Below are 13,126 nucleotides of genomic sequence, written 5' to 3'. Positions count from 1 at the left end.
TTAACATTCGGTATTATTATTTTTACCCTAAAAATAATATTTGTATAGTTCACAAAATAATCATAAAAATCTCACAAGTGTTGTTATGAAAAATATATACTAAATATATATTTATCAAGTTTTATTTTGTGAAAATCACACCTCCGACACTTAGAAATTTTGTAATAAAAATCGTGGCGAAATTTATATTTTTGAAAACAAGTTAAAAATATATTTATAACACTTGTGATAAAAATATTTCCAAGTGTTAGATTTTTGGAAAAATTTCGCTAGAGTTTCCCCTGTAACTACTTGAGGTGGCCACGCTTTCTAGCGTATCATTTTCTTTTAAAATTCAACCAACAATGTTCCCAACATTAACAAACAATATTTCAACATTAAACTAGTCAAAATAGATATAAATCGCAAAAATACATGAACTTGTGGTTTGCGTAAAATATGTAGTAATTTCCCCATATTTGTAGTAGACCTTTTTATAAATAAGCTTGGTTTCTTGAGAATCTCGTTTTTAAAGAAAATACATTTCCACAACTTCTTGTCAAAATTTACAAAAATAATTCTTTGTCAAACTTCTTGTTACACAAGTGTCTACACACTCGTGTGTTCACAAAAATCACCCTTGTTTAGGAAAGATCCGGTTTAGAAAATATGATTTCACTTGACACTTAGTCCTTTAAAAATACCACTTGTAGATCCGTAGATCTACTAGTTTATAACTCCATTTCATAAGAAAATTTATTTTTACACAAGTTCATGTTTATGGTGGAAAGGGTTCGTCATCTAGAAACTTTACAACTAAACATAAGGCTAGTTCATGTTTTGTGAACATGATCTAGTGGGTTTGATGACGATCCATTCCCATGCTAGTAATCAACAACAAAAAATAATCATAACAATAATAGTTTTATAAGTTTTACACTAATATTCATCTATTATCCACCTTGTTCATCTTCTTTAGTAGACTTTTAGTTTTGTTCTTACTTGTTCATGAATTTCAACTGACAAATTTCATATTAACCACTTTAGAATAGATCAAGAAGGCGTTTAGAGTCACTTACTACTAGCTCGAGGCTAGGGAAGAAACTAGTCGAAAAACGAGTGGTTAATAGCAACGTAGTGAGGTCCTCAGCAATCCGTGAGCACCGGGGTTCCTCGTACGCGATCCTTCACACTTGTATATGCTTGAAATAGCTTGGAAGAAATTGAAAAGTGGGTGTGGTGTAGCTTGTGTGGTCGGCCGAGAATAGCAAGGGGAAAGAAAGAAAGGCAATTTTTTTGTAAAGTGTTTTTGAATGCAAGTAGTGCTTATCCTCATGTCTTATTATAAACCATCATGTTCTATTAACCAATGTATATTATGTCTTAAAGATATTAAGCATATGTAAATAAAATATTCAAGAAACTTAGTGGGGTTTCCCCCATGGGAACCGAACTCGTTCAAGGGGGGAGGTTTCATGGTTGATTTTGAACTAAATAGTTAGTGTTAGTTTAATAGTTTAGAGATTTAAATTAGTTATTAGCGGGTAATAAATTATAACGGGTGTAGGGTATTCGGGGTCCCTAACTGGCTCAGAAAAAGAAAAAAAAATAGTGTCATTGTCAATAATTTTATGTCCCGGGTTAAGTCTGGTTGTTCGGTTGGATATTGATCCATTAAAGTGCTAAATAAAGATATAAAGTGTCGTTAATATTATTTTTAGTGACACAATTTATTCCCGACACTTTGGAAAGTGTCTAGTAATATTTTTCTCATGTTTTGGCACTTTACTAGTTAGCTAAATGCTGAATTTTTATTTAAAGTGCAGAATTTTGTACATAAAGTACGTTTTAGGCACATCCGGTCACTATAAATATCACCTAGTGACGCAGTTTTACATTCCTCACCTCCCTACGCTTCCTACTAGTGTAGTAATCTATTCCCGGCTCATACTTGCCTCAGAAATAGTAACTGTCTGATGCTGGCTATGTCAGCATGTTTACTGGGTATCCTGTATAGTGTGCTCACTGTGCTTTTGTGCATCAAGGTTGTCACTAAGGTTTGTTTGTAAATAATAGAGTGACAGTATAAGATGTGATGCAAGAGTATATGTATTTACCAGTATTCAAGTAGCAGTTTATTCATAATGTAAGCAAGCACAGTAATTAAGTAGTAATTAAATAATAATTAATTTGTACGGATACTTGATTTGGTGAGGGTTGTCACAGATACACTGGACAATATAATAGAATTTAGTGTATCATGGTCTTAATACATAATTGTATCAAGACTACTTGAATGATGAATTAAACGAATGATGCATGATTAGGGTTTATTATTAGCACAGGCTACAAATTTATACAGACACTGCAAGGTGTTGTAGTGATTGAAAGGATTCAATAATTACGGTGACCGAACGAATTCACCGTTTTCGATATTAACTGAAAGTTTCAAGGAATCGAGTCTGGATATTTCAAAAGATAGGATGTTTTTAGTGTGGAATCAATTCAAAGATGAAAGAATTACTGGAGGTACATTTATCTTAACACAAAATTGCATTAAGATTGGTTTGGGATAATGAATCAATAAATAGATAAATTCGTACCTCGGTGTGAAAATGAAACGAGTTCAAGTTTCAAAGAAATTTTCACCACAAGATGTCGTGTTTTAACAAATAATATATCGAAGTTCAGACAGTGAGATTACCTCGAATATGATGATCTCAATTCATCATATGGGATTATGAATTGAATGTCTATTGTGAACAAGTTCAAACAATTGAGCTTGGTTTGGATATATTCCAACAATGGATATATGTATTGACAAGAAATGGTTTCAACAAAAAATCTGGTAAGTAACTTTGAAAAGGAGTTTTCTAAGAAATCGGTTGACTTGATTATCAAAAGTCAATATTATGTAATCACATAGATCATTAGAGTGAGTATAACGAAATATTTATTAGAATTTTGGAATAAATGAACTTCTGAAGTGAATTAACATGCATGACAAGCAACGCACGTATAACATAGAAATTTGTCAATAGATGAGACAAATGAGAATTGACTCTATAAAAGTAAAATAAAGACTTTTTATTGAGGAAGTTTTGATCGGAATCAAAAGTCAACAAATACTGAAAATATATGGGTACTTGTTCTAAAAGTTGCGGTTATCTTTGGTGTTGTAAATATTTATGCGTTCTCCTTAGCCTCCTCTGGGTTTCTATTCTCGTTGTCGGATGCCTTGGATAGTTTCGGGCAGTAGAGACGGAAGTGACCTGGATCTCTGCATTTGTAGCATACATTAGTTTCCCTTCTCTTCCTACATTCTTTTTCTGTATGCCCGGCCTTCTTGCAGAAGTTACAGCGAAGTGTCTTCTTAAAATGGTGTTTTCTTGCGTGCTTCTTGTCGTTGTTGTTGTAGGTGGGCTGCGTGATTGTTGGTTGTCATTCCTTATAGGAGTAGCCATAGTTGTGGTTTTCTTTCGTTTAGAAGATGGAGTTTTGATACGAATGTCATGACTTCCGTTGATACAAGGGCTAGGTATGAAGTGATGGGTATGCTTACAATGTATAGTAGGATTCTCGTTTATAGGCATAGAAATTTTAATAGCTTCAATGATCGAAGGTATGTCATTCGATATTCCTTGAGCTATTATATTTGCTATAGTGTTTCTATCAAAAGAGTTTCCATTACTATTCTCAATTTCTTGATCACATGCCATTTCCTTTGAGATCTGAATTACAAACATGTTTAGATATAATTATCACAGAACTAAGCAATTATACAGGCATATTTTGTTTATCACCATTATAATCATAGCTATTAGTATTATGTGACGATAATTAAGGTAACATATACCTGTTATGTCTTAACATTTTCTTTTATTATATATCTTACCAAATTAAAAGGAAAATGGAATCTTATATGTTTTCTTCCTTTGATGTAATAACTTTTACATTGCCTTAATTTAATAATATTTCCAGGGCTTATGGCCAGAAAATAAAGATAAAAGCTTTATATGAAATTCTGAGATTTTATGTCATCGACTCATTTATTGTTTTTCAAGAGGTGGTGCTAATACAGATATCCTTAAGGTATCTTTTGAATTAAAGCTGGGTAACAAAATAGATCTTAAGTAAACATGTTGGTTGGTTTCTTCTGTTATATAAAAGCTTGTCCTTTTGCAGAAGATATTTAATTCTTATATATTAAAAATTGTGTCTTGTATATACATACGTATAATTATAAAGTTTTAAAATTTCTTTTATAATATCAATTTATGAAAATTCCAGTTATTTAATTGTATTAACTATCATGTTTATTTTCATAACTTTGTTTATTCCTTGATATTAACCGAATAAATTTCTATCAAATTTATTGAAGATAATATTTTAGAATAAAAGGGAATTCATCAGAAAGAATAAATTTAATAGAGATATAATTTTCTGGATTCGTTTTAGAGTAATTTTAATCTTGACAGGTTAACTAAATTTTGGTTATAACATATTTATAATTTGATTCAAATTCTACTTATTTAATATTCATAATAACCAATACAAAGTCTGGTGTTTCTAAATTCGATCATTAATATATTAAGAAATATTAAGAATGAAGTATTATCATAATATGTATATATATATATATATATATATACATATACATACGACTTAAATAGAACTTATCAAATGGTAAAAAGTGTTTCCTTTAGAAATATATGAATATATATTTTAAACCATATTGTTATACCGTAATAAATATTTTTGTAGATATTTTATTTCATGAATGAAATATTATTTATGATATTGATACAAGTTGTATATATAAATTATACATACATTTACAAATAAATTTTAAGTTATTTCCTATTGACACATAGGTATTATGTATAAAAATCACAGTATCAAGTTGTTGTATGTATTCTGGTTTCATAAATGTCACACCCCTTTCTAAGGCGGAAGCACGAGGTGTGATTATGAAAGGTTTTCATTGCATACGATTGGTAAACATACTACATGCTCATAAAAATAACTTCAAACACCGTTACCATTACATAACGGAAAACATAGTTTATGTATTTACATCACGTGACAACATATTGTCTGAAAGTTTACAACTTTATTTAAAGATAAACATAAACGACATCCAAGAGCATGGGTATGACCGCGCGCACATCCACTTTTAGTTACCTGAAATACATGTGAGTTTTGGAAAAACGCAACATAATGTTGGTGTGAATTCATGCAGTTCTTGTATTGAACGTTTGTATACTTTGTATGAAAAACATGGTATGTATCTTGTGAAAATCAAGTATTCATGTATAAATCAAGTATTCTTGTATAACTCAAGTATTCATGTATAACTCAAGTATTCATGTATGTATCAAGTTGTTAATGGGTTGCAAGGCCATTAACATGTGACACGACATAGGAAGCAACCAAACCATAGGCATTTTTGCTAGTTGTCGATTCACGACGGAGACACAAAAACACTACTCGGTACTAGTTATCACCAAGAGTGGGGCTGCCGTAGTACCCATTAGATCTAACCTTTTGTTCTGCGGTCTAAGTATGTACACGATTAATGGTGCTTATGGTACCCTATTCGTGACACGATTTCTCGTATCATTTCTCAAAATGCATCATAGTTGGTACTAGTTATCACCAAGAGTGCTTCTTGTTTTTGTATCATACCATTTATAAACATTGTAATATTTGTAACATGTATTTCACCCCCGAAGTTATAAAACCAAAAACAGTTAAAGAAAAGGGGGAGCATGAACTCACAACTTTGCGTTCATGCGTCGTAAACTTCACCGGATTTACTTATCTAGCTTCGTGACCTAAATGTGTTTTATTATCGTTAGTCACTAGACTTGTATCGCACAAGTACATTCACTATCGTTTGTATATGTTTTCTTGTGTTAAAAATAATTTATATTTCTAACTATGCGTCTTACTTATATTATTTTCTCAACAATAAGTATAAGTATCTTGTATTTTGCACCCGAATTATGTATTTTGTCTAAACCTTCATTTCGTGTTTATAACTTGTCCAGGTTATTTATTCTATGAAGAAATATATCTTCATAAATATATTTTCTTGTATGTGTCTAAGCATGTTGTATGTGTATTTTCAAGTCCTACTACACTATCATGTATAATACATACTACATACACTTAGCACAAAATTTGGTGATCAAATAATATATATATTTTTCTCAAAAATATACATGCTTAGTATCAATTTTATTCTTGAAGAAATCATCATTTCTTAACACATAAGTTTGGGAAGCCCTGGTAAATGATTTTAAATACATTTTTGGGGAATAAGTTTCTCAAAAACTTATATTTTTCTAAGTGTCAAAATTTATAGAAATTTTGACAGAGTTTCCCCTAAAAATAGAGGTTTCCCATGTTTTCAAAACATGTGTTTATTTTCTTTTAAAATCATCATCAACATCAACAACAAAATCAAGTCTTACCATATGCCTAAATCATGTAATTCACACTACATCATGAACTTGAAGTTCTTGTAAAATCTTGTAGTAACCTACCATGTTATTTAGTAGGTCTAGTTACCCTTAAAAACATGGTTGTTTGTTTGTAAATCACTTTATTAGAAGATCTAGTCATTTACAACTTGTAAGATGATTTTTCTAAAAATACTTCTCTTGTATTTTTCTTGTTACATACATGTTTCTAGTCTTATCTAAACATTAAAAATATTATTAGCTTATTTAGAAACCATGACTTTGTAAGTCTTGTAAATAAACTTGGTTTCTTGGGAAAATTTTTCTTGTAATCATGTATTTACAAGATTTGTATTTTTTTATATCATTTTAACATATGAAAATCACTTTCATTATTCAAGTTCATGAAGACATAAAGCATGAAGATCTTGGTCTTTCACAAGATCATCACTTTAACTTACTAGATCATGTGTTTAATCACAATCTAGTAGGTTCCATATGATGTCCAACATCACACACACTAGTAATCCATCAACAAGAAACAATCAACATATATTCTTATGTATTTAAGCTTACGTGAAAGATTCTTGTTCATATTCTTTAGTGTTCTTGTGATTTTCACCATAATAAATCTTTTAACTAAACAATACATGAAGTAATAAGAGATTATGAGGGCTCACCACTAGCAACAAGGCTAGGGAAGATTACTAGAACTTGAAGGTGACAAAAGTGTTGGATAAAAGCAAATGGAGAAAGTCCTTCAAGATCTACAAGCTCTAAACCTTCTTAAACACCTTCTTGCACCATGTAACTAGCTTGGAATGGATGGAGCTTGATTGAAAATGGTGGATGTATGGTGAAGGTGGGTGAGCCGTAGGTATGATGGAGAAAGAGGGGAGGTTGTGGTGTTGAGTGGTGAAATGGTTACTTATATATCTCTACAAGATCTAACTCAATCTTCCATATCTTCAATGATCACACAATATCTTGTAAGATCATAGGAAATCTAAGAAAGATCATTTGGAATATTGGCAAGATTTGGCAAATATTTGGTGGGGGCCTTGTAACTGTGAACAAGATAGGGGGGGGGGCAAAGTGTAACTTTCAAATCTCTAATTTCATAAACTAGTTAGTTTACAAGTGAAATTTTTAGGGACTTGTGTGTTATTATGTTATAAGGGGTGTTATGGTGTTCGGGGACCATAACTAGCTCAGAAACATTAAAACAATGCTTCTCGCAATATTTTGATGTTCAAGGTAATGTCCGGTTGTTCGGTTAGATAGCGTTCCGTTAAAGTGCTAAATTGCACTGTTTAGTGACTTTTAAGTACCCTTTTGTGATACTTTCAATTCCCGACACTCAGGAAATTATTCTGGATCAGTTTGTCATATTTTTGCATGATACAATCCTGTTATATTGCTGAATTTTGCTAAATTATATAAAATTCAGCTTTTAAAGTGTATTTCGGTGCTTTTTAGTGCGTATTTTAGCTTTCAGAATGTCTATAGGTTAACCCTTGTATATACTCTTGGGTTTTATTGTATTCTTGTCATTGGACCTACACCTAGGCTCCAATTCTAATGTCTTGACTGCTTTCTGCAGATTTGTTGACACAGTGTGTCTTACCGGTGAGTTTACTAGTATTTCTGACGCAACGCTGTTCATTAATGCATAAAGTAATTCTTGTAGTATAAAACGTGCATGAATTCACTTGTATAATATGTAATCAGGCAATGTTGACATTTAAGCACATAATTGTAGTCATTAAATAATAATTAAAGTGTACGGAAATTACCGGTTTGGTGCCAGTTGTCACAGTCTCCCCCCGTTAAAAGAATTTCGTCCCGAAATTCAGGCTGAGCTAACTCTCGCAGGAGTCTTCTTGAATAGGTGGGGGTACTTTTCTTTGAACTGGTTTTCACGTTCCCACGTGTACTCGGGTTCGTGCTTAGAGTTCCAACGTACTTTGACAAGTCTTACACTGCTCCTCCTGGTCTTGTTGACTTTCCAGTCGGTAACCTCAACGGGTTGTTCTGTAAATCGGGGGGCGTCATCAATATGCACTTCATCCGCAGGGATGATCACGTTTTCTTGTGTTGGACTCTTCTTGAGGTTGGATACATGGAACGTATCATGTACTCCATTAAGTTCTCCCGGTAATTCCAACTTGTATGCCACGGTACCAATTCTTTCCAAAATCTTGAATGGTCCGATGTATCGTGGATTCAGCTTCCCACGTTTTCCGAATCTTACTACGCCCTTCCAAGGTGAGACCTTCAACAAAACTTTGTCTCCCACCTCGAATTCTAATGGTTTTTGCCTTCGATCAGCGTAGCTCTTTTGTCGATCTCGAGCCGCCTTAATGTGCTCTCGGACTGAATAATCTTGTCGGTTGTCTCTTATACAAGTTCAGGACCAACCATACGCTTATCTCCAGCGTCTACCCAACATAATGGCGATCGGCACTTGCGGCCATACAGAGCTTCGAACGATGTGGCTTTTATACTTGTATGATAATTGTTATTGTAGGAAAACTCAAATAGAGGTAGATGAGTATCCCAGCTGCCGCCTAGGTCCATGACACATGCGCGAAGCATATCTTCTAATGTTTGTATATTCCGTTCACTCTGGCCGTCCGTTTGTGGATGGAATGTCGTACTTAGATCTAGCTGAGATCCAAAGGCTTCCTGAAAGGATTGCCAGATTCTTGAGACAAAGTGTCCATCTCTGTCTGAAATGATTGAGATAGGCACTCCATGACGTGCCACACTTTCTTTTAAGTATATCTCAGCAAGCTTTCCAGTGCTGTCTTTTTCTCGGATCGGTAGGAAGTGCGCAGACTTCGTTAACCGATCGACTATCACCCATATCATATCCTGCCCTCTCGAGGTCCTGGGTAATTTCGTTATGAAGTCCATCGAGATTTGCTCCCATTTCCACATGGGTATCTCTGGTTGTTGTAGCAGGCCAAACGGTTTCTGATATTCAGCCTTAACCTTAGCATAGGTTAGGCACTTTCCAACATAAACAGCAACATCGCTCTTGAGTCTCGGCCACCAATAGTATTCTTTTAAGTCTTGATACATCTTATCCGATCCTGGATGGATCGAGTATCTCGATTTATGCGCTTCATCAAGGATGACTTCTCGAATACCGCCATAGAGCGGAACCCAAATACGCTTCTTAAAGTATAAGGCTCCCTCTTCATTTGGCACCATATATTTCAACATACCTCAGAGGTATTCAGCTTTACGGTTTTCCATCTTAAGGGCTTCTTGTTGGGCGTCATGAATACATGTTGTGAGGTTCATTTGAATAGTCATTTCCAATGCTCGAACCCTTAGGGTCTTAACCCTTTCCTTTCGACTTAATGCGTCTGCCACAACGTTTTCCTTTCCAGGATGGTACTTAATCTCACAATCGTAATCATTTAGCAGCTCGACCCATCGCCGTTGGCGTATCTTCAATTCCTTCTGATCAAGTATGTGTTGCAGGCTTTTGTGATCTTCAAGGTGAATACCACCGCGCCGAGTTCCAAGTTGTGAGTGCTATAGTTTCTTTCATGAACCTTCATTTTTCTTGAAACATAAGCGATGACTTTCTGGCGTTGCATGAGCACGCAACCCAAACCTTGTCGTTAAGCGTCGCAGTATACCACGAAGTCTTCAGTGCCTTCGGGTAATGATAGTATTGGTGCGTCGCATAGCTTGTTTTTAAGTAGTTGGAAGGCTTCTTCTTGCTTATCACCCCAGTCGTACTTCTTGTCTTTCTGCGTAAGGGTAGTTAGTGGCTGGGCTATCTTGGAGAAATTCTCAATGAATCGCCGGTAATAGCCTGCTAAGCCCAAAAATTGCCGAACTTCAGTTGGGGTTTTGGGGGCTTCCCAATTCTTTATTGCTTCAATCTTGGATGGGTCTACATGAATGCCCTTCTCGTTCATAACATGACCAAGGAATTGTTCTTCGCGAATCCAGAATTCGCATTTTGAGAACTTGGCAGATAGTTTCTCTTTCTTCAGTAGTTGCAAAATGGTTCTGAGGTGTTGCTCATGCTCTTCTTTTGTTCGTGAGTAAATCAGGATATCATCGATAAATACAATCACGAATTTATCAAGATATGGTTTGCATACGCGGTTCATCAGGTCCATAAAGACCGTTGGCACGTTCGTCAGTCCAAATGGCATCACAAGAAACTCGTAGTGCCCATAACGCGTTCAGAATGCAGTCTTTGGTACGCTTTCTTCTTGTATCCTTAACTGATGGTATCCAGGTCGAAGATCGATCTTGGAATAGTAGCCTTATCCTTGCAACTGATCAAATAAGTCATCAATCCTCGGTAATGGATACCGATTCTTGATAGTGAGCTTGTTCAGTTCCCTGTAATCGATACACATCCGCAGAGTTCCATCCTTTTTCTTCACGAACAATACTGGAGCTCCCCAGGGCGAGAAGCTTGGCCTTATGAATCCTTTATCCAACAACTCTTGGAGTTGTGTAGATAATTCTTGCATCTCGGATGGTGCAAGCCGATAGGGTGCCTTGGCTACAGGAGCGGCTCCTGGAACCAAGTCTATACGGAATTCGACTTGTCGTTGCGGAGGTAGTCCTGGCAGATCTTCGGGAAAAACATCAGGGAATTCCTTCACCACAGGAATGTCTTCGAGTTTCGGCTCCACCGCCTTCTTATCTACAACATGTGCTAGGAAAGCAACACATCCTTTCCTTAGGCACTTCTGTGCCTTCATGCAACTAATGATTCGCAGAGGCGCGTCTCGCTTTTCTCCATGTACGATTAGAGTTTCATCATTCGCCAAAGGGATGCGAATGATTTTCTCATGACAAATAACTTCAGCTTTGTTCTTGGACAACCAGTCCATTCCGACCACTATATCGAAACTACCCAATTGAATAGGTAAGAGGTCGATGCTAAAATTTCGTTCACCAAGTTTTATTGAGCAGCCTCTAACAACTTCGCCCGATTCAACAAGTTTACCATTGGCTAGTTCTATGGAGTAAGGAATATCCAATCTACTAGACTCTATCCCAAGCATATGTTTAAATCCCACAGACATGAAACTATAATCGGCACCAGTGTCAAATAATATGGATGCAAAGTGATTGTTAACGAGAAACGTACCGATGACCACGTTAGGGTCCTCGCGTGCGTCCCTTGCTCCAATCACAAATGCTCGAGCCTGAGCGTTGTTTCCCCTAGGCAATCTTTCACGAAATGATCCTTGTTTCCACAACTGAAGCATCCTTGGTTCCGCCCATTCCCGTTACCATTCCTGTTACCATTGCCATTTCCATTTCCACCACCGTTCCTATTACCAGCACCGTTGCGGTTTCCATTCCCGTTCCTATTTCCCTTACCCCAACAGTCCTCCGTATGGTGACCCAGTTTTCCACACTTGTCGAATTCTGGGATGCGATAGACTCCTTCATGATGACGCTTGCACTGATTGCATTTGTGCAGAGTGCCCAGGTATCCCTTAGCTGGAGTGTCATTCATGGCTGCAAGAGATTTCGCCTCCTGAGGCGGGTTGGGGTCACCCTTCATGTTATTGAAACCCTTGTTGTTGCGAGTTGCTTGATTCAGATTCGCATGCTTCCTTTTCTTGTCCCCAGATGACTCTGCATTCGTCCCCAGATGTAGCGTTCAACGCGCTTAAATTCGGGAGTCACCATGTAGGGAAGCACTCTAGACAGATCGTGGAACCTTCGAGTATAGCCATTAATGTCATCACCTTCCATGGTCATGTGCCAGAACTCCGTTTCTAGCCTTTGGAGTTCAGCACGGGAGTAATACTTTTCTCTCATTTTCTCTTTCAGTTCATCCCAAGTCATGCCATACGCGGCATCATCACCCAAAGTTTGGACTTGCAAGTTCCACCAAGTCAGAGCTTCATCAACAAACAACCAAGTAGCAAAAGTGACTTGCTGATCCGCAGTACACTTGCTCATACGGATAGTGGCCTCTGTCTTCTCCGTCCAGTGTACAAACGCCACCGCACCTCTAGTGTCGTCGTAGTTCAGCGGTTTGCAGTCAAGGAACTGCTTGAAAGTGCAGCCCTGAGCTGCGTTTCCTCCAAATGAGTTTCCATTACCATTTTTCCTAGCATTGCTTGGTCCTCCACTGTGTTCAGTACGGTTTTCCTCGTACTGGGCGATAGCTACGGAGATCCTTTCTTCCAGTAGAGCGTTAAGCTCTTCAGCAGTTCTCGGCAGTGGGGGAGGAGGAGGTTGATCACGAGCGTTCACAGCTCTTCTTGGTGCCATGTTCTGAAAGAACATAACACAATAGGGTTAGACATTTGTTTGATATCGTCATACGAGACAGTAGTAGTATATATGTACGCAGGCATATACCACATAAGTGACATCAAACAATCCGCCTATGTATAAATCAATTCATACAGCAACAAGCATGTATAATTAGGTAAACACCTTACTTCACATTGGCGGTTCTTGTCTTTATACCCTAAGTCATTACTCCAAAGAGTATTTATTAGGAAGGGTGTTCACATTTGCCCTTTTCTTGCACTGAGGGAATCTATACGTGACAAGACTTGCTGTGGTTTCTGTGCACTGAATTCCATAATTATGTATGCATCTATAATTACGTAACTCCTTGCAGAGTCCGCACAGTTCGTTTCGTCCTCGTATCTCTTCCTTCAGAT

General features: G+C 36.4%; 1 protein-coding gene across 1 annotated transcript; it reads right to left on the bottom strand.

The window, feature by feature from the left end:
- Nucleotides 1-11,625: 11,625 nt before the first annotated feature.
- Nucleotides 11,626-12,181, bottom strand: LOC110913841 (N66 matrix protein-like). Its single transcript, XM_022158658.1, has 2 exons — nt 12,166-12,181; nt 11,626-12,080 (listed from the first exon to the last, which is right to left on the bottom strand). The coding sequence occupies exons 1-2, from the start codon at nt 12,179-12,181 to the stop codon at nt 11,626-11,628; spliced, it is 471 nt and encodes a 156-aa protein (XP_022014350.1).
- Between the last annotated feature and the right edge of the window lie 945 nt (nt 12,182-13,126).

This window comes from Helianthus annuus, chromosome 15, assembly GCF_002127325.2.
Source record: "Helianthus annuus cultivar XRQ/B chromosome 15, HanXRQr2.0-SUNRISE, whole genome shotgun sequence".
Taxonomy (NCBI): domain Eukaryota; kingdom Viridiplantae; phylum Streptophyta; class Magnoliopsida; order Asterales; family Asteraceae; genus Helianthus; species Helianthus annuus.
This window is presented reverse-complemented; position numbering and strand designations above follow the sequence as displayed.